Source organism: Tasmannia lanceolata, unplaced genomic scaffold (assembly GCF_043159265.1).
Source record: "Tasmannia lanceolata isolate RefF3 unplaced genomic scaffold, GAP_Taslan_0.1 ptg000037l, whole genome shotgun sequence".
Taxonomy (NCBI): Eukaryota; Viridiplantae; Streptophyta; class Magnoliopsida; order Canellales; family Winteraceae; genus Tasmannia; species Tasmannia lanceolata.
In genome coordinates this window covers 8,601,194-8,628,255 of record NW_027518714.1, presented here as the reverse complement: position 1 = coordinate 8,628,255, position 27,062 = coordinate 8,601,194, and the positions used below count along the sequence as shown (strand labels likewise).

The following is a 27,062-nucleotide window of genomic DNA, read 5'->3' as shown; positions in this document are numbered from 1 at the left end:
AGCTTCTATGTGATTATTATGAGAAACAACCATATTCCAAAGCCAATGAATTGAAATTCTAAAGGGTGGTGGCCATGTCATGATTTTAACTGCTTGAATCTTATTCAAACCATGTCAACATAACAGAAGAAGAGACAGAGATTTTGGAGATCATCCTCTAGTGCCGTTCTTTGTTCCCCCTTTTTTGTCAATCCCATTAGAGAGGCTTCAATAATCCTGAGCTGCGTCAACCTCCGAAGATTAGTTGCTACGAATTCGCAGGAAATTCTTCAGTCAATTTAGGATATTTCCCGAGAAAGAACAAAATAAATTAAATAAGATGCTGAGGAGATTCTTGGAGACTCTTGAAGGTTGCTATATTAAACTCTCTGGAATAGACAAACGTATTTGGATTTGGAACTTGGATGGGGAATTCTCTTAGATCATTTTATTGCTAATCTTGTACCTTGTCCTGCTCCTTACACAGTTGCAAAAGTTTGGGACATCCATGGCCCACCTAGGGTTTGTGTGTTTGGTTGGGCCGCAGTTCCGGATAGAATTCAAACTGTTGACTTCTTGAGAGCTCGCGAGATGTTGATTATCAAGCATTTCACACTTTTTCTTGAGGCAGGGGAATCTGTGGATCACATTTTTATTCATTGTAAGGTGGCTAGAGAGGTTTGGAGTAGTGTTTTTTTTTTTTTTTGGGGGGGGGACCCATTTGGTTGAAGCGTGCTCCACCCCACCAAAATTTGTCTCATTCTAACTCTAATGTCATCACAAGAAAGGCGAAAGGAGGACTTAGAAGCACCCCTAAACATGGGAAGCACCGTTGCACAACTACTGTAAATATTTGTTCCTAAATGAAACAAACACCCTTTGAGTCCCCCTTTAGAAACCCTTATATTCCCTTTCTTCCAAACCAGCCAAAGCGAAGCAAAAAAGAAATAAATCCTAAAGAGTGCACCCCCAACAGCCCAAGGCACAAATACCTAATAATAAAACAATTCAACAATGTGACAAGGAAGAACCCAACTAACTCAACAAGCAGAAAATGAAACTCAATGTCTCACGAGCGAAACTACAAGGAGGAAATAAATGATCAACCATCTACTCAGATTAGAGATACATGGCGCAATGGTTGACAATAATCCTACGACGATTACGAAGATGGTCGACGGTAAGAATCTTGTCCAACACGTGGTCCAAAGCAATAATCCTTTGTGTAGCAAGCACCCTTCAAACCTTCCTGGCAGGAGAGATGGATAAATCAGGGGTAAGGAGGCACTGAAACGATTTCATTGAAAATCTGCTGTCCATCTTTTTGATCCAACCCCATCTATCCTCACCCTGTCTTCTGATGTATAATCCAACTCGCTATGAAAGAAGCAACCATATGAATTTTACAATTGAAGAAAGACCTTCTCAAATGCGTCTTCCAATCAACTTTTCCATTCCAACGACTATGATTTTAAATTTCCATTGAAACCAACACGAGTTATGACCTTATTAATTGAGTACTCAGTTGCATCAACCGAGTACTCAACCGCATTGTGCCGAGTCAACTAGGATTTGCTTTGGCCACGTTTTGACCTGCATCCGTGTTTTAAAACACTGATTTTGCCATTTTCTATTTCTGAGCATATAAACCTTGAATGAATCCCTATCACCTTGAGATTAAAGATGTGGTTCTCTGTGTAGTGTAAGCTATTGGTCTACTTTTCTGTACGTCAAAGTGAAAACCCACTTTTTAATTATATTTTTAGAGTGAGCCAATCTTAGAAACACGACCTTTGATGCATATGTATGTTATGATGCAGGTATTCCATCTCCTGATTGGTTCTTCAAACACAGGTATTGCACCTCATACAAAGTTATTCAAATGCTCGTGATTCGATATCCAAGAATTATAACTTTTCTTTCTTGTTCATTAATTGCTAATATGATGAGGAATTGTGGTTCATAATTGCTAAATTTGATGTTGCATGAGTGGGTATTGCTATTGTTGCATATTCATTAGTGAGTCTAGCCATCAAGTTCTCTGTTATGTTCAAGGTCATGTTCTATGTTATGTTCAAGGTCATGTTCTCTGTTATGTTCCTAGCCATCTAGTCTTTCCTCACTGTTTCTACTCAGGTTGTTTTCGGTCTGCCTCTACCTCTTTTTACTCCATCAACTTGGCACGAGTCACTTCTTCTCATTGGAGCATCCAAAGTTCTATGTTGGATATGCCCAAAACATCTTAAGTGGTGCTCTCTCATCTTCTCCTCAATTGATGCCACCCCCACCTTTTTACGGATGTCTTCATTTCTAATTCTATCCAATCGTGTGTGGCCGCACATCCATCTAAGCATTCGCATCTCTGCTACACTCATCTTATGCACATGTTGCTTTTTGGTGGCTCAACATTCTGAGCCGTACAGCATGGCTGGTTTCACATCTGTCTTATAAAACTTTCCCTTCAACTTGGTAGGTATTTTACAGTTGCACAGAACTCCTGAAGCATTCTTCCACTTCAACCAACCTGCTCTTATTCTGTGGTTAATATCTTCTTCAGTCTCTCCTTATAATGCAAATTTTCCATAAGGGGGGCAAATGCCTTTCTTTAAATTAGTTTACTATTTCTCTCGTTTCTGATATTGCAACATCCTATTTTTAGGGATTTTGCGTAAATTTTTTTCAGTTTTCTCACACTTTTAAGGTTTTTACCGGTTTCTCCTTATTTTAGCCCCCACTATCTCTCTCCCTTTCTGTCTCCATCTCTTCCTCCCTCACTTGGTCTCTCTATCTCCATCTAAAATCGGTTTCCAAGATTGAACTCTCAATAACTCAATCTCACTCCATCTCAAAGGTATGTTCTCTCTCTCTCTCTCTCAAGCTCTCTTCGTTTCTCTTAATCTCTTTCTATCTCTCTGAATCTCTTGTAGTTCTGTTTTTTTTTTCCTGGATTTTGAAAACCGATTGGGTATCGTAGGGAGATTGCGAGAAGGCCCTATTTGTTTTGGATTTTGAGAACCGATTGTGAGTCCCAAACTGATTTGAGTTTTAGAGTTTAGACTCACAATCGGTTCTCAAAATCTCAAATGAACAGTGTGTGAGAGTTAAAGGCACTCTCAAATCTCTCTCTCTCTCTCTCTCTCTCTCTCTCTCAATCTCTAGCTCTCTGATATTTCTTTTTTTTCTTTTCTGGATTTTGAAAACCGAGTGGATAGAGAGAAGGGCCTGTTCATTCTGGATTTTGAGAATGAGATAGAGAGAGATTGGGACTCATTCGGTTCTCAAAATCCCAAGTGAACAGGGCCTAGGACTCTCAATTTCTCTCCCTCTCTCTCAAATCTCATTCCAATCTCTCTCTCTCTCTCTCTCTCTCTCTCTGAATGATCTTTCTGTTTTTTCCCGTGATTTAGAAAACCGATTGAGTAGGAGTAGGCCCTGCTAGTTTTTGGATTTTGAGAACCGATTGTGACCAAACCGATTTGAGTCTTAGACTCACAACTCAACTGAACTCAACTAAGCCTTTGTCCCAAACTAGTTGGGGTCGGCTAAATGAATCCTTTAGAAAAATTTCATGAAGAAGGTGAAAGGAATCTACCTGGCTCGAATTGATTAAGTCTAACCCCGGCCCTAGTTGGGTTCGTCTATGTGGATCAAGGCCATGTTCTTTGTTATGTTCCTAGCCATCAAATCTTTCCTCACTGTTTCTACCCAAGTCATTTTCGGTCTGCACCTACCTCTTTTTACTCCATCAACTTGGCACGAGTCACTTCTTCTCACCGGAGCATCCAAAGGTCTACAGTCTTAGACTTACAATCGGCTCTCAAATTCTCTGCGCCCCCCCCAGGAGCAAATTCCTAGCTCCGCCCCTGTGTATGAGTGAATATATATGCATGTGATATAACTCAAAGATTTAGTCTCGTTATGCATTATCTTTCTCCAATATTTCATCCCAGATGTGACAAAAATATTATGATCTTTTGTGGCTCCTTGGAGGCTAGATTGCATTATTTACAAGGTTAGATATTTATCAAATGATATTGATGTGTATTACAGTCATATTCTATGTGAAATAAATAACGGTAGTAAATGGTCCCGCCAAACATGTATTTAGATAAGATATGTGCATTGAGGTCATAGTTTTTATCCTAGTTCAGCCGCCTAGCATACAATGGTGCACAGCTGTCCATACTATAACTGATGGCCTTTTTAGCGGATTTCTATTTTTTATTTTTCTAAAAGTTTTACTTGGTTAATTATGTTATAGGAAGCAGATCAGTGTTTACAAATCCATTGCTGCCTTTTGGAACATAACAAAACAAAAGTTCAAGAACCTGTTTTTAGTGCAAATCATTTCTTTTATAGCTCTCTTTAGTGAGTATTGTGGTTCATTCTCTGTCCAGACTTCATAAACACACAAATGATTATTATGTATAATTTCTAGTTAAAGTTCATTATGATTCATCAATGTAATAGAGAAGCTTGCTAGTCTCCATTCCTTTTGCATTTGGCACATAAATTCCAAATGTCGCTGCGGCTGCTAACTGCAGCTTTGAATTTTTTGGCAGAACATACAGACACCAAAATCAGCCTCTTGGTGTGAGTGTTTCAAGTCATGAAGAACACCACAGGTTGATGGCTGATATTTGAATGCCGTCCCTTCAGATGGATGGCAGCATTAGTTTGACTAGGCAGCACCATTGTGTTCTGTTTGAACAACCCATTATTTAATATATATTTTTTGAATGGTATCCGTTATGTTTTGTTTTATTTATCTGTCTGCTGCCTGTCCATTGGGAGCCTCTGAAATTACCCGGGAATGCTTGGAACAACGTGCACTCTCCTAACTTAGTGACATGCCAAACCCCACCCCACCCCACTCCACTCCACTCCACTCCACTCCACTCCACTCCACTCATCCCATCCCCTACCCTATAATCCCATTGGTTTAGTGCTCAACAATAGGATAAATAGACTTCCATGCTCTTGAGCCACGACTTGTGCCTAAGCTACCAATGTTCTATCCATCTCCTCCCTCCCTGGATTCCCCCTTGACAACTCTTCTCCAAAGAGCCTCGCTTTTTTCTCCAAACTTCCATAGCCATTTACCAATAAAGCCTTGTTCCTAGCCACACGATTGCCAATGCCGTAAGCCTCCTTCCTTCTTAGGTAAACAAGCAACATGCCAACATCCCATTTTCCAAAATGCTTCAATCTTTTTCTTCTTTATTTCCCTTGCAAAGAAAGTTACACTCAAGGTTTTGAATGTCGGTTTCGTTATGCATATTGGTTGTCATGCTCCTCATGGAAATGGAAATATGTCGTTTTCGGCCATAGATTTCGGTGGAAATCCTATAAAATTACGGAAATTTGTGGAAATTCATGTAAATGATAAAAACTAAGATGATACTTCAAAAATTGGTAGAATAAGCACAAAAACACACTTGAAAACCATCACATAGGCAAAACAGCTATCCATAATGGTGTAACAATATCAAACACCTAATGCTGGAACAGTAATGTCTATTTTCTTTGAATGATCAAGAAATTATATTAAGCTGAGAAAAACATACAAGACTGAGATGGTTAGATGATGGAAGGAAAAAACAGAAAGAAGGCTAAGGAACATCAATAATTAAACCACCACAGCCTCAAGGGGACAAGAGTCAAAAGTTTCCAAACTGGGTCTGGTCACCTCCGCACGAGCCAAAGCATCATCCTCACCATTTGCCGTCCTTCTGACATGATTATATGAAATAAATCTATGCCCCATTATGTCCTGAATCTCATCCATCAAATGCGAAAACCTCCAAGGGCAGGGGTGGCTTCTAGTCAACCAGCGAATAACGTTGAGGGAGTTGCCCTCTACCACCAATAATGACAATGTACTCTCATCGGTTAGACTTAAACCTTGAAGGACCGCCCTTAGCTCAGCTTCATTAGAATCCGCTCTATCAATTGGACTAGAGAACGCCCATATAGTGGCTCCCCTCTCATCTCTTAGAAGGCCTCTGACATCCGATGGACCCGGATTGCCCAAACTGGTCTGTCGAAGTTAATCTCGGACAAACCCGGATTGGGGGGAATCCACCTAGGGCAAGGAAGGTCCCTGTGCTCCCCACTAGAGCAAATCTCACGCCATCATCGCCATAAATTAGAGCTAGAGGTAAACCTGAAGCACGGAGGATATTTTGCCCAAAAAATGTTCAATGGGATAATCTTTGTATACGTGTATAGCCGGCTTTTGCCACATTGCGGAAAACTCTATTGCTCCTATTATTCCAAGGTTGCTAAAAGAACTGGAGTCCACAAGATCCTCCCTTTTCTTTTCCATGGGACCCAGGACTAACAATCAAGAAGTGCTGCCAAACTAGAAGGAAAGACCCACACAATTCCAAATCTATTAAGGATAAGGCACCAAATGGCTCTAGCCAACCTGCAATGAATGAAGATGTAGGCCACTGACTCCCCTGCCTCAATGTAAAGAGAGCAGTGATCAATGATCAACATGTGGGGTTTCCTGAGGTGATCCATCGTGAGAATTTTATCCAGGAAAGCTGTCCACCTGAAAGCGCATACTCTAGGAGGTAGGGGTGGACATGGTTCGGTTCGGTTCGGTTTTGGGGTATACTCAGAACGGAACCATATATAATCGGTTCCCTGAAATTGGAACCAGAACTGAACCATATATGTTTGGAACCAAACCGAACCAGAACCATATATAATCGGTTTGGTTTGGGGTTTACCCAACGTTCACCAATTGTAGATATTTTGCCTAATCGTGTTTATAATCGGTTCGGTTCGGTTCGGTCCTGTTTATATATGAACTACAAACACTAACAGGCACAAATTTGGGATAATCAGGCACAAATTTGGGCAATGCAAAAATTATATATGAACTACAAACAGGCACAAATTTGGGATAATCAGGCACAAATTTGGAGGGTGAATTAAAATTTTAAAGGCAAAGCAACACGTTAAAGAGGGGTGAATTAAAAGGGGGTGGGGTGATTTTGTCAAATGTGGAGGCATTGGGTTTTAAGGTGAGGGTCGATTCTCTGTTCGGTTTTCGGTTCCGGGATCCCAAACCCAGAACTGAACCGAATTTCCACCGGTTCCAGGATATCAGAACTGGAACCGAACCACATAGATATGGAACCGAACCGAACTGAACCATATGTGCCTGTTCGGTTCGGTTCCTCGGTTCGAACCGGAACCATGTCCACCCCTACTAGGAGGGGCTGGAGTGCGCCACACTTTGTCCAGCTGCAAGCAGGAAGGCATTGAGAGATTTGTTGATAAAATGATTTGAATGAAAAGATTCTCCCAAGGTGTCCCAGATCCAAACCCTTTTATCCATTCCATTCTTCTTTATATAACAGCTTGTCGAAGAGGCTAGCTGCACTATCTATTTCTCTATCAAAGAAACTCCTTCTGAATTGGATAGCCCACGACAACCGTCCTTCCTCCCATTTGAAGCAATCTTTAACCCAGGCATCTTTATCAATTGCTACCTTCATTATGTTAGAAAACATAGCGCTTAATGGCTCATTCCCACACCACGAATCATGCCAGAATTTGATTTTATCAGCTTTATAAATTCTGAATCTTATACCCTTTTGAAAGCTATACAGGTGTTAACGGATACCCCTCCACACTGTCGTGCCTCTTATTCTGAATCTATCATCATAGTACCAATTTCCTCGGGTGGACGCATTCTTGCAATCAATCACCTTTCTCCAAAGATGTTCTCGTTTCTCTCCATACCGCCACAACCATTTTCCAAGCAAGGCCTTGTTCATATCCCTTAGACGTCAAGGGGGGAGGTGTGTAAGCCAATCAAGGCGAGAGGTATAGGGTGTAGAACAACAAATGTCAATTCTAAACGTTGATTTCATAAAAGTACAATATAATGATCGAAATTTAAAAGATTTTCTAAAGATAATAAATAAAATATAATTTCAAAATTAAAAAAATTCTGACTCTGTTAATCAGTAGATTGGGCAAGAATAACTCACATATAAAAAATTAGAAACTACATTGTATGTATGATAATTTTTTTGAAATATAAATTCCTCTATTTTTGAAGGGTTCTCTAACAAAAATAAATAACATAATTAAAATATGAAAGAAAAAAATCTAAGTCCTTCAATCGGTAGATAGGGCCAGAAGAATTTAGCATATAATAAAATTAGAAGCCAATATGCATATATGATTTATTTTTATTCAAAATATATTTTTCTCAATTTTATAAACTATAAATCCGTGAAAAATAAAAAAATAAAATAAAATTCATGCACTAGTAATCCATGTAACAATGCATTAAATCAACAATTAGTTGATGTTTTTGCACCATAATTGCATAAACAAGTAAAAAACTATAAAAAAAATTGCCAAGAAAAATGTTACAACCCAAGCTTCTCTATTTACTTTGGTCGAAATTTTGACTTGTCGATCGAAGTCCTGTTAGTTACGTACTAAATGGTAGCGTTTCAGCTGACATGACCAAAATATTACCAAAATCTATACATGTCGACCGGAGAATACCATTTCGATAGGGATGGAAACAGAAACATGTTGGTCGATTCCTGTCAGTTTCTGCCGACATATAGAACCACAGTTACAGTGCTACTTCTCAATATTTTTTGCCACCTCCACTAAGATTTTTGAAAGAGACATGAAGTAGATTGGTAAGTTGGAAAGGGATGCCTTAATGAGAGTGACAGGCCCCCTTAGGAGAGAAAATATTTCTTCTTGCCAATTTCTTCTCGATCGTTTCATTAATCAGATTCCATAAAGATCCTGAGGGGATTCTAGAACCCAGTGGAAGCTCTAAACACTACATGGGAAACTCCAAAATGATAGACCCAAATACCTTTGCCAATAGAGAAAGAGTGGACTGATACTTGTTACATCTGGCCATGCCCCATTTAGTTCTTCCCGAGGTTCAAACTCTCAAACCTAAAACCACCTCAAAATAATACGAAGCTTCGAATCATATCATGGTAGGCTCTTTTGAAAGATAAGGCCATAAGAGTGTCATCGGCAAATTGAGGATGAGAAATCGACCCCATGTCCTGAATAGCAATTCCTTAATCAAACCCGATTGATCTTCCATCTCAAAGTCTACCATGTGATAGTAAACAACAATGGTGACCACGGTTCTCCTTGTAGAAGACCCCTATGACTAAACTTCTTAGGGCTCCATATCGTTAATTACCGTAGAGAAAACGAATCTGACATGTTTTCTCTCGTCTAAAGCCTCCACCTCTCAAGGAGGAAATCCACAAAGCACATCATCTCAAGGAGGAAATCCACAAACTTCCACTTCACATGATCACCTTCTCCATATCCACTTTACACACCACACCTCAAATTCTTTCCTCCTTCCAAGATTCCAAACAAACAAGGCTTACATTAAAAGATAGAGAACAAGAAAAAAAAAGTAAACAAGAAAATAAAAAGAAAACAATACAAAGAAAACAAACATAAATAACCATCAAATCTCATCAAATCTTGCCAAACACATGAATCATGCATGTATTCTTCAACAAATCAATTACAAAAGTGGGGAAAAACTATTAGGTCTTCTACCTTATGCGAGAAAATTCAAATTCCGTAATTGCTTTCAATTTGTTGATTTGCACTTCAATCCTAGAGGACACGAGAGGATATTTGGAGAAATGATGAGAGAAGTGAAGAAGTTTTTGTTTGATATTGGAGCCGTAGGTGCTTTATGGCTGATATAAGGGGATATGGATGATGTTCCTGCATTTTTTCACAGGTGCTAATATAGGTTTTCAAATTTTAAAACCATGCATACATTCACTTATCCAAACATATATGTATTTGAAGGGTGTGTCACCATTTCAGGAAAAATAAAACATATATGTATTTGAAGTCAGGAAAACAAAATTAGTGATTCACTAGAAAAAAAATACAAAATAGAGTGAATACTGTGCAAAATTTAGAAACCAATCTCAGTGGCATGAACAACTAATTTGTGAAATCTAAGTTCTGTACATTGAAAGATGCTCTGTTTCTGTAATGATTTTTTTGTCGCTTAATCTAGAACGCTAACAACTACCAACCACTTTTGTGAACTCGAATTACTCTAAGAAACTGATATAATAAGACAAAAAATAGCAGATGAATTTATGTTTTTAACAAAACCTAAAGTTTTTCATAGTACCTGGCTGAAACAGACTGGATTCAGACCGAATCATCGAAATCCTTTTGATTTTCACCAGTGAGCGAGTCCCGTAGGATTTCGAGTTGGTTAAACAAAGAACCAAATGTACTTGATCAATTTTTTAATCCTTTTCTTTTGTATATCTTGATCCTTTCATCAAATCTCTCTCCTCCAAGATTCCAAAAATTATGAAAGACCTGCTCAAGGAGAGGAGCGCTGCCATTGAGATAAGCTGTCTAATTAGGTTAGAATTCCATTATAGGTCACCATTTAGAGGCCTTGCAACTTTTTTAGACATGGACGCTATACCACTAATCCACCAATTGCTGAAGTTTTACACTGTTATCAATTATCATACGCTTATAGAGTGCACATCTTTCTGTTACTTTTATTTAGCTTGATTCTCTTCCATGTAATCTGTGAGTAAATAGTTCATTTACAAAAATTCACATGAATCATTGATGTATCTTTAATCACACGCTAAATATTCTAACCAACTCTTGTTATTTACTTCTCCATTGAGCAGGTTACATGATTTATTTTATATCAACTCTTGTTACTAATTGTAAGAGATGGTTGTGCTGGTCTCATGCTTGTGGATTTGTTCTTATGGGTATGTTCATATTATGCTACAATCCTCTCCTTCAGGACTTTGAGTCTTTAATTCCCATATTTTGATTCATATAGCTATGAAACATAGTCAGCAGTGGCATTAATTGTGAAAATGATCACTTTGCAGCCTGTCCCCAAATTCTGTTTCTAGCAGCATTTCTCCTCCTTTTATCATTCTGGTATGTTTTTAACCTTTACTTCTCTCAAAAGGTGTATCGTGTATTTTTGGTGTTAGCTATCTATGTTGTAATTTTAAATTGTTTATTGATATTGTTCACTTATGTTCCATTCTCATATTAGGATGACATCATAGCATTTACTTTTAAAGAAAACTTTGCATCTATACTGAGTTATGTCTCAGATAGCACAAGAAAAGCACAAACATTTTCTGCTTCCAAGGCCATGGGGTAACAGGAAACTATCTAAACCAGAAAAATAATGTACAAGGATATTAGCTATATTGATGTGTTTAACTTATGTGTTTACCTTTTCTATTGAATACTGCTTTGTTCCAAATTATTTACTCTTCAAAATAAATTTAAAATCGAAGAAATTACTGATATTATTTAACCAACCCCTCACTGTTGTGTCTGTGGTAAGGGTACACGAACTTTATCCAATGTCTCGTGTTAATTCCCATGGGGAGCGGTACCAAACATTCCCCCTAAGTTACTGATATTATTTATTTTTGAAGGTAATGTTCTACTTTCACATTCAGTTCATATTGATGTTATTTGAAAATTGATGGTACACCTGCACTTTTTGTTGAGCTTTTAGAAAGTAACTCTATGTGGTTGCTCCTAAGTTGTATAAATAATATTTATTTTGCTCTAAGCAAAATAAAGTAAACTTTCTATCAATTATGATTTATGTCACATAAACAAGAACTCTGGTGCTGTTTGACATTTCAAGCCTGAAAAATGGATCAAGAAATGGAGGGATTTTTTCTTACACTCACCCGCACCTTCATATGCTCATATAAAGAGGGAAATTTAGAGGTAAGAACGACACTACATCCACAGTCATTTCGATGCAAGAGTCCTCTTCAACATGTTAATGTTACACACACACACACACACACACACACACACACACACACACACATTCGTGAAAATGCCATATATTATACATTTCGTCTCAAAAACAAGGTATTTGGATTTGTCAAAGGACATCTGCTAAAAAAATATTAGACAATTTTACACGGGCATGTTCATTTAGGTAAGTCCCTATATGGATAATCCTCAGTTGCACAATGTGGGAGGATATTTAGGTGCTTTAGTGGGGAGTACACATAGGAATTGTTTTAAATTTCCACCGAAACTGTCACAAAATGGTCGTAATGTTTCCATTTCCATCCGCACCGAAACATATGCCGAAACCAAAATGTATACCGAAACCAAAACCACAACTGTATTAGTGGTATATCATATCAATATGTTACATAATTATATTTATATGAATTGCTTTTGAAATGGAATATATGTATTATTAATAAATATTTATATGAATTACATCTGAAATGTGGTATGGACAGAATTATCAAACATGCAGGATAGTGCATGTCACTAAGGTGTCCGATGTTTTTAAACACTTATAGGTGATTTTTTGCTTATGTGATAGTTTTTAGGGTGTATTTGTGCTCATTCTAGTGCTTCCTAAAGTTTCATCTTATATTTCTATCATTTGCGTATGTTTCCGTATGTTTTCATGATTTTACAGGATTTTCATCAAAATTTCAATCCGAAACCGACATGTTTTCTTTTTTATCACGACCGAACGCATATCGAAACTGAAACATGAAAACTTGCGCTTAAAAACTGCCTAGACAGCATATTACATGTAGGAACTGCCTAGATGAGCATGCGGTTCATATTAATCTAGACATTAGAAAGATGCATTGGTACGAGGTCTTTGAGAAACCTGTACATCCAACATCATCTAACATATAGATATATGCTGCATCTAGCATGAGTGAAGGAAAAGGAAATTGGAAAGTTAATATTTTTTTCTCGATGACTTAGGTACATAGTCTAGATTGTATGTTAATTTTTATATTCTGGGTTCCATGTATGTGTTTTCTTCAAACAAAAGAATGACTTTTTTTCTTTTACAATTATGTTTCTTTTGTTCATCATTCTACAGGGTCGACCTTTGCCATCAGGCAAATGATGAGGATGATGAGGATGAGGATAATAGTGCTCATGAAGCTCTGTTGGAAAAGCCAAAAACTCGATCAGGCCCATTGTATGTGGACAATTGTCGAAAATGTTTCTCCTTCCAAGGCATTCATGTTGGAAGCCGGCAAAGATTTGTGATTTTGGTATGGTGTTGATAAAAATGATCAGATTGAGCATCTATCCCATAGTTCTAATGATGGTCCACTTGTTTCACATATTATTTTATTGGTGTTAGGTGTGACATGATATTTGGAGTGTTTTCTTCAAATAGTGTATCAACTATGATGATGGTTATGTGGAAATTAATTTAGAAAGAGTTGCACTGATACCTTGTTGTCTAGATCCAAACTAATTCACTCCTGCTTTACTAGGTCATTGTGCTGATCTTTGCGTTGATGATTGCATTTGCTGTGCTAATATGGATTGGTAAGGGTAAAAACCCTATTGACTCTTTAGTCGTAGCTAAGGTATGCATATGGGTTTATCAGTGAAATTTTCTGATGATTTTCTCATCACTGAATAGTTCATTTTATTGCTTTTTCATTCTTTTCCTTCTGAATTCTTGTGAGAGGTTCCTTTTTTCTGCCTTTTCTATTATTTTATGTATGAAAACTTAAGTTACTCCCATGTCTTGATTCCTGAAATTGTAAGGATGTTGTGTTGTATATTGCTTGATTATGCTCTTAGGGATTGACACTGGTTTAAGAATTATATTTAAGTTGCATAGGCTTGAGTTTTCTAAATTACAGAGACTATTGGAAAACAAATTATAGACATTATATGGTTAGTACAAGCTATTGAAGAGAAAGAAAGGAAGTTTGTGTCTATTAGGTCTTTTTGTCCATTAAGGCCCTGTTCGTTTGAGCGACAACCGATGGTGAGCCTCCAAACCTATTGTTGGGCTCAAATTACATTAATTTTGAGTCCAATAATCTGTTTGAGGGCTCGCCATCGCTTATAATAATCTCAAACGAACAGGTCCCAAGCAAGGTTTAAAATTTCGGTTTCGGTACCGGTTTCGGACCCTGAAATTTTGAAATTTCGACCGAAATCTGGTACAAAACCCGAAACTAATATTTTATTCAATATTAAATTTCGGCAAATTACCGAAATTTCGGTGAAATATTAAATTAATATTAAAAAAATAAATTTTTGGGTCAAATTTCGGAAAAACCGAAATTTCGGTTGAAATAAATGACCGTTTCTGTTTTTATTGATTTCGGTGTCGGTCTCCACCGAACTCCGAAATTTAATTTGAAAAAGACTTGGGACCATGGTTTTAAATTTCGACCGAAATCCGAAATTTCGGACGACCATGGTTTTAAATTTCGAGGTCCCAAGTCTTTTTCAAATTATAATCAAGTCAATTTCAGATTCACTTTTTGTATTTTTCTCCTAGATAAAGTTTCTGTTTTCTCCAATGAAGAAAAGAAAAGGATAAGTTTTCAGGAGTTTTTTTATGGTGTAAAGCCCATATAGTCCCTTATTTTTCAAAAAGTACTGTACGGACCACATCATAGGGTAATCCGAACCGTCCATAATATGGAGTTGTTCCCCAAAAATCATTTCCATTGGATGATCCTAGCACTCCCATCTATAGAGGTTTCCATCTATAGATTGGAGGGTTGGGATCATCCTATGGAATTGATTTTTGGGGAACAACCTATTTACACTGTGTTCCATATTATTGACGGTTCGGATCATCCTATGATGTGGTCCGTACAGTACTTTTTGAAGAATAAGGGACTATAAGGGCTTACACCATATAAAATCTCAGTTTTCAGTTCACCACTGGGACATATTAATATTATGAACGAGTTATATGGCCAATTCTCAAATTTGAAAAGAATTTAACCTGTTTATAGTGTCTATTTCCTAAGTGTCTAAAATTATCTTATTTAAGACTTGCAATGCATTCATTATGGTACTCTATTCCTTGCTATCCTCATGTATGATCCCTTGAGCAACAGAGATGACACTGTGTTTCCATTATTACACTCAATGTGATGTGACAACCTTTTTGGATTTTCTATAAAAGGAAATGATGCCCTTGATAGGCATTTCTGCAAGACATGGAGGCAAACTTGATGTCACCTTCACTTTTATTGCAGATAATTTGATAACTATTCGAATTGGTACAAATCCAGTTGCTTACAACATATTGAGGTGTACTGGAATGTTGTTAATTGACAACACACTCAAGGCGTCACTACCCTTTGACATATAGTCACAAATATCTTTGGTGCTTTAAAAAATATTGCGATATTTTGTGATTTTTTTTATAAAACTACAATTTTTTAAAAAATTTCTGAGATTTTGAAAAATCATCGAGATATCTTCATATTTTATTTTTTGCCGTAAAAATATCACCATAAATTCATGATAATATTTATTGTCCCAATTTTATTCTTAATTATATATATATATATATATATATATATATATATATATATATATATATTCATTTTTCTTATATAAACCCAAAAATAACAAAAAACAAAATATCCCGAGAGACATATTTGTGACTTTGTTGACACATATCCTTCAACCCTAGGCTTTTGCTTATTCATATACAATACCAGCTATTATTTGATAAGTTTCATGTGTTTGTTATGATAAAGAATTTCGAATGGTTTGTTAGTTATATGTTTTATAGTGTTTTTTTCTCAAAAAAAAAAAAAAAAAGTTTCCATAGCTCAACCATTTTTTACACTTTTTATTTCTTTTCTGCCTCAACCTCAGTTAAAGTGGTGCTAATTACACAATGGGAGGAGCTCTATTAATTTGCAATCCTTTTCACTGTGCAGGTCTACATAGATCTTTATTCCATAGCAATCCTTCTGTTGGGAGGAGCTTTAGCTTGCTACGGTAACTATCATTTGAAAGGGTTTTTGCTTGCATATAATATTGAGCATTAGCTGGTCTGTTGTTTTGGCCAAGGTTTTAAATTTCGACCAAAATCCGAAATTTCGGGTTTCGGTGGAGACTGAAATCGAAATCCATAAGATCCGAAACATTACTTTATTTCGTATGAAATTTCAAAAATTTTGGTTGAAATTCCGGCCAAAATTTAAGGGATTTCACCCAAAAATCTGGATTTTTTATAATTGTTTAATATTATCCCGAAATTATAGAAATTTCTGAAATTTCGTCTGAAATAAATTACGCTATCAAATAGCCATTGAATTAAGTTTCATGGATTTCGCCCAAAATTTCAGAATTTCGGCCAAAAATTTCGGTTTCAGTGAGGACTGAAACGCTTTCCGAAACCGAAATTTAAAACCTTGGTTTTGGTCTATGATTGTGATATTGCAGTCGATTAGATGCAGCAGGAACATCACTTTCTTAAAATGGTTTCACCATAGGATCGTTTGTTTTATATTCGTTAGATCAAAGATTCAGTCAAGAATATGTAACTGACTAGAAATTATGCATTCTTGTTTGTGGTTAAATTGGTCTACGTGGGACTATGTTCCATGGCTACAGTAGTTTGTCTAGTGGTTGAACCGCAACCCAGAGTTCAATTTCTTTATCAATAATAAAAGGGCCAGTCATGCCTTAACAGTGGGAGCTGTGGCTTAAGCTGAACAATTAATGTTAGGACCAGGCCTTGTGTAGTGGAGAAATTAAGGGATTTTCTCACTGAAAAGAAAACCACTCAAAAGGAAAAGACCTAGAAAAGAAATGAGACCTAGACTATAAATTCTTTTTTTTTGAAAGGTAACTAAATTCATTCCATAAAATAGAGCCAAAGATTACATCAAGGGGGACAAGCAGTCACCCGAAAAAAGGTGTGCCGAGAGGACAAGAGCCAGCAACACCACAATGCAGCATAGTATTGAAACAAAAGATATAAGAGACAAGACAGAAGGAAATAGCGACCCTTATATTACAGACAGCATCCTCATTCAGCCTCAACAAGAGGCCTGCCTTGGGATACAGTCACCATCTCCAAATTGAACCCCTTTTTTAGCCAAACGGTCCGCCGTCTCATTGGCGGATCGCCTCATATGCGGCTTGTGTGGCTTGTTAGGCCATGCCATCTCAATCAGCCTACTATCCAGAGTCATCTTGGAATCATTGACCTTTATATATGGGAAATGAATAACGAAAATAATCTTAAACTGAGATTAATAATTCATCCATGAGGAGACGATTTCTTTCATGAACGGCATTGAGGACGTAGCACTCTACTATTAATGGGTGATGAAATGGGTGGAAGAGCTGTAAGCAGCATCACCTAATAGAAAACTGAGACTACACCCATACCTCAATCACCATGGGAGCCCCTGCAAAACCTCTTGGCCCAAGATTGCCTTTATTGCTGCCTTGCCACGTGCATTAAGCTTAAGGCAACCTTAAGACATGCTTAGCAGGATTCTCCTCGTGGTGTCGATTGGAAAAAAGTCATTTCCTATGACCGATTGAAGATTCAAGGACTTCACTCTTACCATTTATTTATCTAAATGAAACTTGCAACTCACCACAATGGCAACCTAGCTCCCTAGTACAGATGTGATTGGGAATTGACCTTGCATCAACAAAGTTCTTCTCCAAATATATAACCAAAAAAATCAGTTTCAGCTTCAAAATATAAGTAGTGTCATGTGCATATACTATATATAGTGATCATTTTCTTGCGCAAGCTGTCGATTTTATTTACTTGAGGTGGCTCACCTGAATAGAGTTTCTTAGTTTCCCATGGTAGTAAAAAGGGATGGGGAGAATTAATCACCCTAGGTCTGCTAGTGCTCTGAAAGGTCTATTTATCAAAACAAAATCTAGTACAGGTGATGCATCATGAATACCATGACCTCAATGTTAGTCGAAGCCCTCCCAAAGTCTGCGGGATACCCTGTTTACATTCTGGCAGGATTTTTATGATCATATTGTGCAGACAAGTACACAAAGAAGCATTACAAGCTTAGATAGTATGGGACCTTGGAAAGCTGCATATTTTGCTTTCCTGTGCTCAATTTTATAGATTTAGTTGTACATCTATTTCAGATATCATGTATCAAGATTTATTGTATTTCATTAGATATGTGAATGACCACACATCTCATTACACAGTTTGGGTTCCTCAATTTTTTATATAGAGTACATATTTTGCTTGACAAATTTGTATTCTGTTTCTTTAATGTAAATGATAATGCACCGTCCTGCATTATATGCTATGTTTTTCATGCCTTATCAAACTTCACTTCAACAGATATTTGTTTTTGTTGCATGGTCAAGTTCAGGATTATTACTATTCTTGAAAATGAGCAAAGTACGATCTGAGAAGGCTCCATCTGAAATGTGGAAGGTATCTACTTTGAATGTTCTTTGATAAGCCTTGCATTTGTTTGCTTTGTTATGAAGTGCTCTAATAACATCCATTCGATCATTCAAATGCTTAGATTGCCCTTTATTGCTTGGGCATATGCTCATGAGGTGTACGGCTTTAACTTGCTTGTGAGGTGTACGGCTTTTATAAAAGGCTCACACCTTAAGTAAAAGATTTATGCCTATAAACTACGCCTTTCTCCCAAAACCTTGTGCCTATCTGGTGCTCTGCCTTTTGTTTTGTACCTCGCTTCGAGGTGCGCCCCAAAGTGTAGCCTGCCACGCTTTTAAAAACATTGGTCTATACGTATATTATTTGGAGTAGTTTTCTTATTTATCTTTCGATCGTATCATAACACCATCTTTTGGCATCTACAGTTATTGCCTTTTGCTCATTTATTATGGACTTGTGCATGTGTCTTCTTGTATCTTATATATCCAACTTTACTACTGTGTGCAGGTTGCAGGTTTGGCAGCTGTATCTGTTGTATGTTTCACATCATCTGCTTTAGTGGCTCTTATTACTTATATCCCTGTATGTAACTACCTTTATGAATACCGTAAAATGTCGTGAGAATTCATTTGAAAGGAAGTATAGCACTCATATATGTTCCTAAACTTCTCTTTACTTCTAATTGCAGGTTTTGTATCACTGGAATTCAAATTACACAAACGGTGTAAACATGTCTCTTCTAATAATATTTTATTATTTGATAGGTATCCATTACCTCACAACTTTTCATTTGATGTATAACCTTGATCTGATTGATGACTTATTTGTAACTATGGATACATGTTGGGTAACGAAGAACTTGTAGAAATTGTGTTTAGGGATGGTTAAAAAGGGATAGAATATCAATATACTATGAAGCTAGGAAGACTAAATTCAGTCAAAATCATATACTCAACTATTCTTTCTATTCAGCCTGTGCATAGCAGAAAATTGTGATCCAGGACAACTACCTGTGATTATTATACAACCAACAAAACCTTATTACATTATTCATTTATATACTGAGACCTCCAGGAATAATTTGCATTTATTTTGTTCCTCAAGTAAATTAGGTTTTCTGCTCTTTATGAAATCACTGGTGCTTGATCAAGCATCCTTCCTTGATAACGTGAACTTTTGTAATATAGAACAAATCTACAAGTGGTGCTCTCATACCAAAATATGGTATCATAGAAATAAGTCAGAGTCAATAGGTGGCTCTAGGTAATAGGTATCAACCAGATAACTCAAATTTGGAACTGATTTAAAAGTAAATTACAACAAACAAATCCACGACAAAACTTAAAGTAAATTACAACAAACAAATCCATGACAAAACTTAAAGATGTTTCTCATAAAAACAAAACCCTAAACTTCTTTATTCCAATAAAAAACTGCTCTAAAAAGAACTGAAAAGTATATTATATAATCCTTCCTTGTCCTAATAGAGTAAAACTAGAACTATTTGTAGCAAAAAAAAAAAAACAAAAAAAAAAACCCCAAACTAAAGTACTAAACTACACTAAACTCCTTGTTACTGATAACATGAACAGTACTTGGACCCTACAAAAAATGACAACGTAATAACTTGAAGTTCCGATGAAATAAAACATAAACTATGATGGTCCTCACAACTTAAAACATAACTTGAACACTGATGGTCCCTACAACTTAAATAAAAGATAACTAAACTTAAATAAGTCAGTTGTAGCACTTGGAAGTGGGCCCCAATTGCGTCAACTGTATTCTAAATCACAGCTGGTTTGAAGATTCTTTGAAATGGACCCCATCAAGGTTTACCCAATGAAAGTGACTCTCTCTCTCTCTCTCTCTCTCTCTCTCTCTCTCTCTCTCTCTCTCTCTCTCTCATGAACACCTTTTTCCGTCTTTCTTGGCTCATGTTTAGGCCCCAACTCAGGACCTCGAACAATCCCTTCCTTGCTCCTGGTGTATGTTATAATAACTTTCGGATGTTCTAACTGTCGCACATGTTGTTCCACTTCTTCCTCAACTTCAATGTGAGGTTGAACTAAGGATGCTCCATGGTCTACCGTGGAAGAAATCCAAAAAGATAGTCCAAAGAACCTCTTCAATACGGTTCTGATTACCGGGACACGGTTTTCGAACAAAAGTTGCCATGAACATCTTTTTCCCTCTTTCTTGGCACATGTTCAGGCCCCAACTCAGGGCCTCGAACAATCCCTTCCTTGCTCCTGGTGTATGTTATAATAACTTTCGGATGTTCTAACTGTCGCACATGTTGTTCCACTTCTTCCTCAACTTCAATGTGAGGTTGTACTACAACATTTTGCAGCCAATCCTTAGAGGTCTATCAATGCCAACTAAGGATGCTCCATGGAGTCTCATGGAAGAAATCCAAAAAGATAGTCCAAACACATTTTCTAGAATCATTTGTGCTTGCATTCAGAAGTGGAGCAGAACGATGAGCATGGAGTGAATCAATTTCTTAACGAATTATCAAACATGAGTGTGCTCATAGTAGATGATTTCACCATTAGTTATCTACCAAATCCTTCTCATGTTATTTGGGGGATTTTTATAGCACGTCTCTGCTCAGGATTCACGTGGTATCTCATATTCTTATGGACACAACTCAAAATCTGTGTACTTCTTTCAGTTAATGATGTTCATGCTTGAACAATGAAAATGATAATCGCGGCTGCAATTTGGATTTCATTGGTGTTAGTGATAATCAAAGCGTATCGAACTCACGTTGGACATTTCTAGGGAAGAGAATCCTCAACGGGTAGGAGGGTTTGAGAATTGGGTTTTAGTAGTGAATTAGATGAAATCCAATTTGAGAATTTCAAGAAAAAACAACTTTCTATTCCAAAGGATCAGTAAAGATCCAACCGTTGAATCTCTTTGAAATTTTAGTATGATGTAGGAAATACTTTTAGGTGACAATATGAAAATTCGAGGTCAATCATATAAGAAGCTCTAAATTGGAATGTTTTATTTTTTATTTTTTTCTCTAAATCTGTAAGATTTTCAATTTTAGGATCTGAAACTGATCATAGATCACAAACCGGCTGTGGATCAGGTCAAATATTGACTATGCATAGTCGACTATGTTATAAGAAAAAACCTAAAATTTCACGATGTTTGAATGTTAGATCAATAGATATGATCTATCGAATGGAACAACATTAAATCAACATTCATCTTGATCGAAAGTGTAGGAATTTTAGAAACAAGAAAGAATAAATAGATTGGATAGTAGAGTGATTGTATGCTTGAAATAGAAGAGAAATAATGATTTGAAGAAGAAAATTAGAAGTTACAAAAAAAAAGGATATGAGTTAGGGCATTGCACCACTAACCAAAGGCATCACACCAATGGCTAGATCATGTCATGTGCATCTCACCCATGTCTAAGAGCAATGAAAGTCACATCCACGCATGAGAAGAACAATTTTTTGTTCATTCATCTATCATCCAAATAAAATACATGTCTCTCTCTCTCTCTCTCTTGAAAGAGATGGAAGGTTCTGCTAGTTCCATAACTACCCGCAGCTCTATTTTTAAAAGTGAGGCTGACACATGGTAATGGGTGGTTATGATAAGACAACTACTTGGGGTGCTCTTTAAAAAGAGACGGATCATTCTGATCAACGGTCGAAAGTTTTAAATCCATGATCAGGCTGTTGAAATATCCAAGCTTAATGATACACCACCTAAAGACATCCATTTCAAACATTCAGGCCGAGAAAATTGCCAACGATTACTAACAGAAGGCCGATCATAGGATGATCGGCAAGAGATCGAAGTGACTCTCAAATTGACGGTCCTAGTCGATCCTATCCAAATGAGGAGAATTGGAGATCAATCGGGATTTATCGATTTCATCATAGCCACAATCATCAGATGGCATCCTCAGTGCCCCTGCCAAATTTGTCCATATCTAGTTTTGGCAGCTTCTATTTTAAGTTGTTTCTAATTTTGGCGACTTCCAAATTTAACAACTTTCCAGATTTAGAAACCGTTTCTATATCCTAAGCTAGGGGCCAGTATAGTAACTTTGATTTCAAAGTGTAATTAGGAACTTCCAAATTTATCATCTAAACTTACAAAGTTGCCATTTAAAACATACCAAAAATAAGGTATCTATTACTATTTTACCATTGGCCAAAAACTTGTGGAAGGTTTGTTTTTGGGGTTGTTTTTAAATGGAAACAAGATTCCAATTTTTGTCTTGGTTTGCTAAGTTAGCAAGGGAAAGTGGACGTATGGATAGGTAATAGGAAAGGCTTGTGGGTGGCTTCTTTCTTTGAATGCTAGCCAATAGGAAGTTTTTTTTTTTTTTTTTTTTGAAATGGCAACATAAAATATATATATTAAAGAGAGAACCGAGATGGTCCTTACAGATTACAAACAGCGAAGCTAAGAGCAAGGATAGCAATAGGAAGTTTCTTCTTTAGTTTATTAGTATTGTTATTTTCCTTTCTTTGATTAGCTAGGATAGCAAGTTAGATGTTAATCTTAGGAGTTTACTTTTATTTGGCATTTAAGTTTCTATATTTGCAACATGTAATCGACGACGATCATGTGAGATTTTTGTCTCTCTTATTTCTTTATTTTAAGGTGAAGACCTAACCTATATAATATAAGGACTTCCATGTAATGAAATTGATCATGACTCAACCCAACTCAACTCATCTAAGCCTTTGTCCCAAACTAGTTGGGTTTGGCTAATGAATCCTTTAGAAAATTTTCATAAAGAAGGTGAAAGAATCTACCCGGCTCAAAGTGACTAAGTCTAATCCTGACACTACTTGGGTTCGTCTACATGGATCATTTTCTTCCATTCTAATGAAATTGATCATGAATGAATAAAAATTCTCAATGTGAGTTATGTGAGGTTTGATCTAATGCTCTAGTACGTAGCAGAAACTGAACGAGTTTCAGGTTTTAATTTACTGGTGCATCTGTCCTCCATCTCAAGCTTGTCATGTGCAAGCTTTCCATCTGGACTGATCTGAATGATCAGTTTCTTCATCCCAATCCAGCACCCTTATGCTTGTCTGCTTGTCTGCTTTTCTCCGTGAAAGCAGCTATATAGTTTCTGTTTGGGACCCCATTCAACGCCTCCATTACCAACCGCCTCTATCTGCCAAGAAGATACGACCCAAAGTTCAGCTGGTCATCAAACATATCTTAGCTGAGAGAAGTCCTTGCTGCCGAACTTTGCACCCTGCAAGCAACAACTGTGCTGAGCTTGAAGCAAACTCTTTGTTGCCCATAGTTAAACAACAATTTGAACGTTTCTCAGCTTGGAAAAACAGCCTCTGTGCTGCTTGTTTTCGACCCTTATTGTTGCTACTCATACTTCTTGCTGCTGCTTAGGCTTCAACCTCCATTGCTGCTTGCTGGTTCACACCAATTTGTTGCCCCAAATATTAGTCCTCTGAACATCCTCTTCTTCCAATCTCCTACCCACGTCCTACCAACTCAGTTTCTTGTTTGGTTTAGCTGCAACCATAGTTATCATTTCCGTTTCGTTTCATCCGGAATGGACGAAACATTTCGTTCCGGACCGAAATCTGGAACAAAATGAGTTCCCATTCAGTTTCGTTCCGGATGTGCCCTGTTTCGTCAAAAATACCCCATTTTTTGTATTTTTCCCTTCTCTTCTTGCTTCTTCTTAGTTCTCTCTCTCACACATTGGATCTATTAAAAATAGTTTCTAGGCATAAATCTAAAAGGATAAAAAGTCATCTTTACAGTTCCAGTATAGAATTCGAAAAAATGGGTCGGGTTAAAATCTTAACTTCCAAACGATGGAGTATATTTCTAAAATAAAGGATAAAATGTTGTTAACTTACCAACTTCTCCAAAAGCTTAAGCTGTTGGAGAAATGCGTTATTTATCTTTTATACTTTAACAGTCCCCCGCATGTGTGGCTCACTTGGCAAACGCGTGGCACATGTGGTCCCACTTTGGGCCGACTATCGCATATGAATTTTTGCTATCCAGGAAGTTTGAACTTGAGACATTTGGCTCTGATACCATGTTAACTTACCAACTTCTCCAAAAACTTAAGCTGTTGGAGAAAGGCGTTATTTATCTTTTATACTTTAACATATGTAAAAACACATCCACGTAGCCTACAATATTATTTGCCATAGATTATGTGGATATTATGATGAACCATGATATGATTTTCGAGTAGCAGTATCATAAGCCTCAGCATATTTAAAAGCTCTTGGCTCACAACGTTCCTCGTGCCTCTTGCAACTTAACTCATTCGGTATTATGTATGTTGTATGGTCCCATGCATGCGTGTATGCAGGCGAACTTAACAAATTATTTTCCAGGTTCATCATTACCTTCAACTTTTGTATTATGGGTCATGAGAGAGATGCCACCACAAATTAGAGAAGCAGAATCAAGAGTTGTGACTTATATCCGGGATATGCCAGCAGCTACACCCCATCCTCAACGCTGGACTGAAGCTACAAGCTCACAGAATCAGGTTCTGCTCATGACCTCTGCCCATTCCCTAAATCACTATAGTTTTGCAGTTCATTGGCAATCTTACAGCACTTTATTTATTTCTCATCTATACATGAATTTGAAAATCCAACTATATGGCGATTCTTCACTTATATATATATATATATATATATATATATATATATATATATATATATATATATAATTGGGAAATGTTATCAACACAACCATATTTTGATATTTGCACAAACCCAGCTGTCTTTTCTTCTTTAATTGGCTGGTGAGAGCTTTTTGGGAAATGCAATAATCTTTTGACAGCTCTTTAAATACTAAAAGACAAGATGGGTTAGTGAAAATATCAAAATATTGTTGTGCTAATATCATTTTCCTATATATATATATATATGAGAAAACGGTTCCTACACATATGTGTAGAGAGTTCTCTACACACTAGCTTAAAATACAGTGGGGGCCCACATTGTTTGGGTGATCCAAGTCATCCATTTTAAAGGCCCTCACATAGATAGGGTGTCTACAAAAAATCAGATCCATAGGATCATCCCATCCCTACGATTTTTGGAGGTAAAATGGATGTCTTTAAACCTTCACAAATTAGTCCATTTTTTGCCTCCACAGTTCGAATAGTTAGGATGATCCTATGGATCTGATTTTTTGTGGACACCCTATCTATGTGAGGGCCTTAAAAATGAATGGTTTGGATCACCCAAATAATGTGGGCCCCACTGTATTTTAAGCTAGTGTGTAGATAACTTATCTACACATGTGTGTAGGAACCGTTCTCTCTCTCTCTCTCTCTCTCTATATATATATATATATATATATATATATACATATATATATATATTTTACTATATATATTTTACTTGAGAATAGGTTAAAATAAAATGGAAAAGAATAAAAACCAAAAAAAATTCACAACTAGAAGAGATGGCAATGAAACCACAACTAGAAGGGAATATAATTTTTTTTTCTATTTAAGAAAAAGAAAAAGGAAAAATAGAAATTTCAGAAAAAATAGAAATTTCAGACAATTGCCGTCGAACTCAAAACGCAAAAACCCATTCTATTTTTCCTTTCAGAGTGAACTGAAACCGCATCAAAAGAAATTTATCCATCTCCTATTCCATCCCCAGCAAATCAAAATTTCAGTGTAACCCGAAAAGAAAGAACCCGTCTACCGATAACTCATAAGCTGATGACTAGACACCTTCATTTAACACTGTTGCTGCCTTCAGCACGATTTTAACCATATTTTTCTTATACAAATGAAATCGTACAAGAAAAAGAAAAGAAGTAATTAAACTACAATTATAGGAGAATGAAAAAGTGATTTTTCCCATTTATGTCACACCGTGATCATCTTCAAGAAGGAAAAGGAAAAAAAGAGAGTAGAAATTTCAATCATTTAGTCTTAACCCAAAAGGGAAAAAAAAAACATCCACAGAACATCCGAGAAATTTAGGAACTGGTGAATTTGGTTATGGCCTTTGTACACTAAGAGTCCGCGTGCTTTTTGAGCTTTACTATTTCTAGAGGGTCTTCCATTTCTGGCTTGTACACAAACCCAATAGACGACATAGCTCTTTATCTGTTCATCCCTTTCCTCAAAACCTTTCCTTTTCTTTTCTTTTTTTTCCCTTTTTATTTTAGCCTATTTTCAAGTATACTTGGTTGGGCCAACCCAACTAGTAGGATCTTACTAAACGTGACACAAGTGCGTGCCATTGGTGCCTTTGTGGGTGTGGGAATATCATTCCCCTATGTGTGTGTGTGTGTGTGTTTATATATGGAGAGAGAGAGAGAGAGAGAGAGAGAGAGAGAGAGAGAGAGATGAACAAAGAGAGTGATCGGATCCACTATCGAGAAAGCATCGAAGACCCTGAGATGCCTTACAAAGCCGACACACCATAATCTTAGATGACATAGGGTAACCTGGCAGAGGATACATATAAACTTCCTCATGAAAATCACCATGAAGGAAAAAAAATGGAAAAATTGCTACCTTTGCAAGGCTGCGAGAGCAACAAGTGCAACCCAACCTATAGGATCTTACTAAATGTCACACAAGCATTGGTGTCTCTATGGGCGTGGGGGAATATCGTTTCCCAATATATATAGATATTTGTCTCTCTCTCTCTCTCTCTCTCTCTATATATATATATATATATATATATATATATATATAATACTATATAGCAGAAGAGAAAAGGGAGAATTATTGTCCATTTAACACGTCAATGGGGATGATTTTTACCGTTTTTTGCCCTCCTCACATATTTGTACATACTAT

At 36.8% G+C, this 27,062-nt stretch overlaps 1 protein-coding gene across 3 annotated transcripts in view; it reads left to right on the top strand.

The window, feature by feature from the left end:
- Nucleotides 1-27,062, top strand: part of CAND3 (tobamovirus multiplication protein) — a 35,655-nt gene that overhangs the window by 2,377 nt on the left and 6,216 nt on the right. For 2 of the 3 annotated variants that reach the window (XM_077371755.1, XM_077371753.1), the window contains exons 3-12: nt 1,800-1,833; nt 10,692-10,778; nt 10,905-10,956; nt 12,920-13,097; nt 13,326-13,421; nt 15,762-15,822; nt 18,198-18,262; nt 18,743-18,817; nt 18,924-18,999; nt 24,613-24,770. In XM_077371755.1, coding sequence (XP_077227870.1) covers nt 1,800-1,833; nt 10,692-10,778; nt 10,905-10,956; nt 12,920-13,097; nt 13,326-13,421; nt 15,762-15,822; nt 18,198-18,262; nt 18,743-18,817; nt 18,924-18,999; nt 24,613-24,770 — 882 coding nt within the window. Of the gene's footprint in view, nt 1-1,799; nt 1,834-10,691; nt 10,779-10,904; nt 10,957-12,919; nt 13,098-13,325; nt 13,422-15,761; nt 15,823-18,192; nt 18,263-18,742; nt 18,818-18,923; nt 19,000-24,612; nt 24,771-27,062 lie in introns of all 3 variants that reach the window. The other variant, XM_077371754.1, reaches the window with a different exon arrangement.